The sequence below is a fragment of the Vombatus ursinus genome, unplaced genomic scaffold (genome assembly GCF_900497805.2).
Source record: "Vombatus ursinus unplaced genomic scaffold, bare-nosed wombat genome assembly UNPS02014817.1, whole genome shotgun sequence".
NCBI classification, from domain to species: domain Eukaryota; kingdom Metazoa; phylum Chordata; class Mammalia; order Diprotodontia; family Vombatidae; genus Vombatus; species Vombatus ursinus.
In genome coordinates this window covers 11,027,572-11,033,571 of record NW_020954595.1, presented here as the reverse complement: position 1 = coordinate 11,033,571, position 6,000 = coordinate 11,027,572, and the positions used below count along the sequence as shown (strand labels likewise).

Sequence of the window (6,000 nt, the reverse complement as noted above, 5' to 3'; positions counted from 1 at the left end):
GGCAGGGTCCTTATAGAAGGGCACAGAGTCAACCCCCCCACCTCCAAACCATCCCCTATAGGAACAATGTCTCACCCTCCCTCTCAAGGTGGCCCATCCGGCTTGGGGACAGCTCGGAGTGTTAGGAAGGCCTGCCCTAAATTTGCTTCTTGGCACCCACGCCTCCCCCAGGGGACCCTTTGGGCTAATCCCTCTTCTGTGGGTCGGCTCTCCCAATACCTGTGACATCCTTCATTCATTCCACAAACATCCTGAGCGCCCTCCCTCCGTCCTCCCTGGTACTGAAGACCAATGTCTGGGACACCAACTCAAATGCCTCAGACCCAGGTCAAGCAGGAGTCACAGGGAAGGCCCTGCTTAGTATAGGAGGCTCTGTGTGCCACCAGAGATGCCTGTGCCCTGGCCTGTTGTGCTTAGGGGCAGAGCAGGGATCCTCAGAATCGCTGCTTCTTGGCCCTCCCCCCTCCTTGTGCATGTCCGCTGCCAGAGAGAGAAGAGCTGAGCCAGGGATGACTGACGCTGCAGGCCCCTGGGCTCAGCAGGGCTTTTGACTCAGAGCTGCCAAGAGGGATGACAAGTGAGGGAAGAGAGAGGAGGGGCTCCTCCCAGTGCCCCTGTGAGCTCGGCTCCTGCCTTAGGCTCCTTCTAATCAGCCTTTGGGAGGCCCCTGAGGACATGCCCCTAAGCCTGCACGTCCAACTGACCCGCACTTGGATGAGAAACAGGGCTCCATGGATGTCGCCAGCCAGCCACCCTCAGGCCTCGTCCTTGTTCTGTGGATGACCACAGTGCCGGCTCCTCGCCCGCGCTGGCTGGGGCATCGTCTCTGAGGCAGGATGATGGGGGCTCTGGAGTCCGCAGGGGCTGGCAATCTCTTGGACAGCCTTACCCCTTGCAAAACGTTACAGCCTTTGAGCAAAAATGTTATAGAATCTGCCCACCCGACTAGGGTCTGGCAGCCAGTCCTGCTTGTCAGCGGCCATCTGGCCAAGAGAGCTTGTCTAGTTCTGGAGGTTTCAGAGTAAGGTGATTTGTTGGTGTTTTAGAGGGAAGGGGCATCCTTAATATTCTTCCATTGAAATGCGGCTTAGAGCTAGCACAAAACAAACACCTTTCCCTCCTTTGAAGGGGTACTTAACAGCTGGGAACAATCAAACTGATGACCAGACATTTAGGATCCCCCCTCCCAGGAAGGAATGGGGGGTGCTATGCAGGGGCCTTGCCATCTTCCCACATGCCAGCATCCCCCTTGGGTCCTACTAGTGGGAGCTGGAGCTCTGGCCTCAGTTGCCAGACCAGGCTAACCTCATCCTCTGGGGACGAGCTGAGAATCGTACCTTGTTCTGTTTCAAGGCTCCTTTCTCCTTCATGTGTGGGCAGTCCTTCCCCGTCACAACAGCTTTGATGTCTGCCACGGGTACTGCAATGCACAAAAGACAGTGTGAGTGCCGTGCCCAGGCCAGAGCCCATCGTCATCCCAAGGGTGCCCGGCCTGCCTGCCCTCCCGGCCAAACAGATCCACATGCTTGCACACACACACACACACACACACACACACACACACACACACACACATGCACACACCCATTGCCAGCTTCTGTTTGCACATCAGTTCTGTTCAGTCATATCCCTCCCCCTTCTCCTGGGAGCCCCACTTCTAACAAAGAATAAAAAGGAATGAAAGTCCCCTACATAAGAGACTTTCCCATTAGAAGGTGGACCCCCTGAGGCCAGGAACAGAGCTTGCGGCTTTCTCTGCATAGTTCCAGAACTTAGCACAGTCCCTCCACATAGTAACTGATCTCTACGTGTTGGTTGATTGACTCATCTCAGTGGCCCTGGAGAGCCTCTGCTCCCCAAGGGAGGCAGCACATCCCCAACTCCACCCATTGGTTACTCCCGACTTTAAAAAGGCATCATGTTGATCCAAGATAATGAATTGATGCCATGCCTGGTGGGTGGCAGGGCTGTGAATCCCTGCTGGGCAGCAGGCTTCCAGGGAGGAAGGCCCTTTTCTGGTGTGCTCAGTCAAGGCTGCGCTAAAGCGATGTAACTTGAAGTATCTCCCTAAGTCAAGGAGCCAGGCTGTTCCATCCCTCACAGAGTTATGGCTAAGGAGAAAATACAAATACTAAAAATACAGCGCCACTTTCTAAGCTTGCTCCTTGCCAAGTCAGGCTGCAGAAACCCTGGGAGCTTGGCCGGGTTCCCAGGAGCATCAGAAACTTTCTCTCTGCCCACTCTGGACCCGACCAAGAGGCTGCATCCCCATCTCCCAAATATGCCCCTTTGAAGGAGACAGCCCCTGGGGGAGCCCTGGGCACATCAGAGCCAGTCTGGCCTCAACTCTGCCTGTGTGGGAGGAAGATGAGGAAGAGGGCGAGGTGCTAGGTGAATCCGCAAGGGGTGCCATGGGGAGCTCCGGCCATGGCCTCATTCTCTGTCTGATATCTAGGCCATTTCATATTGTGCTTTGATGTCATCGGGGCTGGCGAGCCTGGTGAGGATCTCTACACATGGTGCAGACAGGAAGAGGTGCCTGGCAGGGTCAGGGATGCCAATATGGGCAGGGGAAGGGATGCAGATATGGGGAGGAGAAAAGACGATCACTTGTCACACTTGTCATATAAAGCTTTTTCAGTATAGAAAGAGGCCTTTCTGACCCTGGGTCTTATGTCTGGGATTTGAGTTTCAGAGAAAGATCCCAGGAAGCATTTATTCAGCCCTGTGTAGGGCAGGGGTTGGGCACAGCCAAGGAGCTATTCCAGGGATAAAGGTGCAAAGACAGATCAGAGATTGGGAGGTGTGTCAGTCTTCAGGCCATCTTGGTCACCCCCCTCATTTTTATAGAGGGGGAAACTGAGGGAAGCCCAAAGAAGGATAAAGTCATTCGCCCAAGGTCACAGAGGGGTCTGAGGTGACTTGATTTTCTGAGGACGGAGATGAGGAATGACACCACCAAGGAAAATGAGTGAGTGGTGTTTGGTTTGGGCAGACAGATGGTCTACTTGGGGGCATTCAATTCAAACAACAAGCGTTTGTTAAGCACCTACTATGTGCCAGGAATCTTTTTGGGTGCTGGAGATACAAAGATGAAGCAGTCCCTGCCCATGGGGAGCTTACATCCTCCTGGACACAGTAGGGCATACAACATGCACTTAAACCTTGGGGGTGGGGGATCTGGACAGGCCTCGTGTGGGAGCAGGTACCTAAGTCATGCTTCGGAGGAGACTCGGGGGTCAGGAGAGTGCAGGGTCCAAGGTGGAGATGAAGCACCGGCTGCATGCAGGGAAGGGCAGGCAGGCCAGTTTGATTAGAAGAGAGTGGGAGCCAGCCTGAACGAGGGGGCTGGAGACGTCTGGTGAGGGGCTCTCCATCCCAGGCTGAGGGTCTGTACTTGAGGAAGTGGCAGTGAGGAGCCCCTGAAGATTTTGGGGCAGGGTGGCTACCTTGACCAAGCTTTGGGCATCTTGCTTTGGCCATCATATGGAGGATGGATGAGAGAGGGGAGAGGCTGGCCTCCGGGAGACCATTGAGGAGGCTTCTGGGACCGCCCAAGGATGAAGCTGCAGAAGCAGAGAGAAGGGGAGACATGGCGGCTCCTGGGAATGGGGTTCCCTTTTTTCCAAAATGACTTTTTTTTCCTATTGGCTCTGGGAGAGCAGGGAGAAGCAGCTTCTCTCTCTCATCCAGCCTGCTGCTGCTGGGGGGAGAATTGCCCTAGATTCTGAGGAATGGAAGGAGCGATGGCCTCAGGCCCTGCTGACGAGTTGGGAAGCACAGACACCGTGCTGGTGGTGGGGAGTGGCTGTTGCCTCTGTAGGACTGAGGGGCAACAGAAACCTGCAGTGAGAGATGGACAGGCCAAGATCAAGGCCAGAGGCAAGAGCTGGCCAGCCCCATTCTGGCCACACCGATGACGAGGAACCAGCTTCCAAGGTTACTGTGGTCCTCTGGAACGGGGTCCCACCCCTTCTGGAGCTCCAGGGACGGGCACCAGGAAGGATTCTCTCCAGCTGCAGGGCCTCCCGAATGGTCTTATTCCAAGACAGCCATTTAGCCAGAGCCCCACGGCCCCTCAGCACTCACCTGCCACTGCACAGACACACACACACACACACACAAGTTCATGGCTCATCAAGGCAGTAGGTGTGATTACCACAGAATTCTGTAAAACTGGACAGAACCCTGTCCATCCCAATCACTTTACAGATGCAAAGGCCCCATTCCAGAGTGCTTAAGGGATTTTTCACGCGGGAGGCTGGAGAGGGGCACAGGGCTCCTGACTCAGACCCTCGAGGCCGGTGACAGATGGGCTGAGGAGGAAGTCTCTGTTCTCGCCTCTCAAAAACATCTCCACTCTGCAGATGTCTGGAGCACCACAAGACTGGTCAGTCTCAGCCCTGAGACAGATTTTAAAAGTTGAGGAATGGCATGCAGGAGGAAGGATCAGAGGATTACAGATCTGGGGGTGGGACGGAGCTCAGAGGTTATCTGGTCAATAATCTCACTTCATGGATGAAGAAACAGTCCCCTGAAGGGTCAGCAGGGAGCAAGCAGAAAGAGCCAGGATTTGAACCCAGGACCTCGGCTTTTGAAACTGGCACTCTGTCCCCGTACCATACTGCTGATGGCACAAAAGAAGCTGGTATGGTCCCTGTCAGCCTCTGCCTCTGCCAAGCCTACCCAATGGCCGTGGTCTTCGCTGCCTGGGAAGTCGCGTTTTCGGTCCCTCCCAGATTCCCTGGGAGCCTCCTAGAATCACTGAGAGACTCTCAACTTCTGGGCATAGCTGTCGTCCTCGTGCTGGGGAGGACCACGTGGTGGCCCACAGTCCATAGACAGAGCTGAGGGATCCTTCAGCAGCACTGAACGTCCTCCAGAAGAGAAGCCCAGACCCTGGCAAAGCTGTGCGTCAATTAGCTCTCTCAGTAGCCCCAGCTTCCTCCAAAGCCCAGCCCAAAACGTCCGGTGTCCTAGGCTGCCAGCGCTTCCTCGGCTCCCTGCAGAGATCACCTTGGCTTGACTTTGTCCAGTGGAGGGGTGCATCAGGCAGAGGGCTGGCTTCCAAGCCAGGAAGGGCTGGGGTCAAGGCCCACAGCTGACACAAACTGGCCGCGTGGTCTTAGCAACGTCTCAGCGCCCGAGGCACAGAGAAGGCACAGCCAATCTGCGCTGGGGGAGGGCGGTTCACTTTTACTTTTATCTCTGTATCCCCAGCACCCAGCACAGTGCTGGGCACACAGCAGGCACTTAATTAATGCTTACTGCTTTGCTTAATGGATCATCTTTTGCAAGGACTTGGCATTCCTTTACATTTATTGACTTGTGTCTATTGTCCTCCCCTTCCAATAGAATGTAAGTTTCTTGAGGGCAGGAGGCATCTTCATTCTTGTCTTTGTAGCCCTAGCACCATGGACAGGGCTTGATACCTGCGAGGTACCTAATAAATGCTTGTCGATTGATGGGGCAGCGAGGTGGTACACTGGGTGGAGGGCCAGGCCTGGAGTCAGGAAGATCTGAGTTCAAATCTGGTCTCAGACACTTACTAGCTGTGTGAGCCTGGGCAAGTCACTCAACCTCTCTTTGCCTCAGTTTCCTCATCCGTAAAATCAGGATAATAAGAGCATCGACTTCCCAGGGTTATTGTGAGGATCAAATGAGATAATGCTTGTAAAGTGCTTAGCACAGTGCCTGGCACATAGTAGGTGTTATGTAAATGTTGGCTGTTATCACTAGTTACTATTAGGACTGGTCCCTACTCTTTTACTAATGCTCTCTACAGGGTCAGTTTGTCCCTTAAGCTCCTGTAATCATGAGGTTGTGAATTTTAGAGTTATAATGGAAGGGACTTTAGTCAAAAGGACCTGAGTTCAAATCTGGCCTCAGACACTTACTAGTTGTGTGACCCTGGGCAAGTCACTTCACCCTGTTTGCCTCAGTTTCCTCATCTGTAAAATGAGCTGGAGAAGAGAAGGGCAAACCACTCCAGTGTCTTTG

General features: G+C 54.1%; 1 protein-coding gene across 1 annotated transcript in view; it reads right to left on the bottom strand.

Annotated features, from left to right (window-relative positions):
- Window positions 1-6,000, bottom strand: part of ELMO1 (engulfment and cell motility 1) — a 333,348-nt gene that overhangs the window by 10,481 nt on the left and 316,867 nt on the right. The window contains exon 20 of the mRNA XM_027835911.1: window positions 1,338-1,420. Coding sequence (XP_027691712.1) covers window positions 1,338-1,420 — 83 coding nt within the window. The remainder of the gene's footprint in view (window positions 1-1,337; window positions 1,421-6,000) is intronic.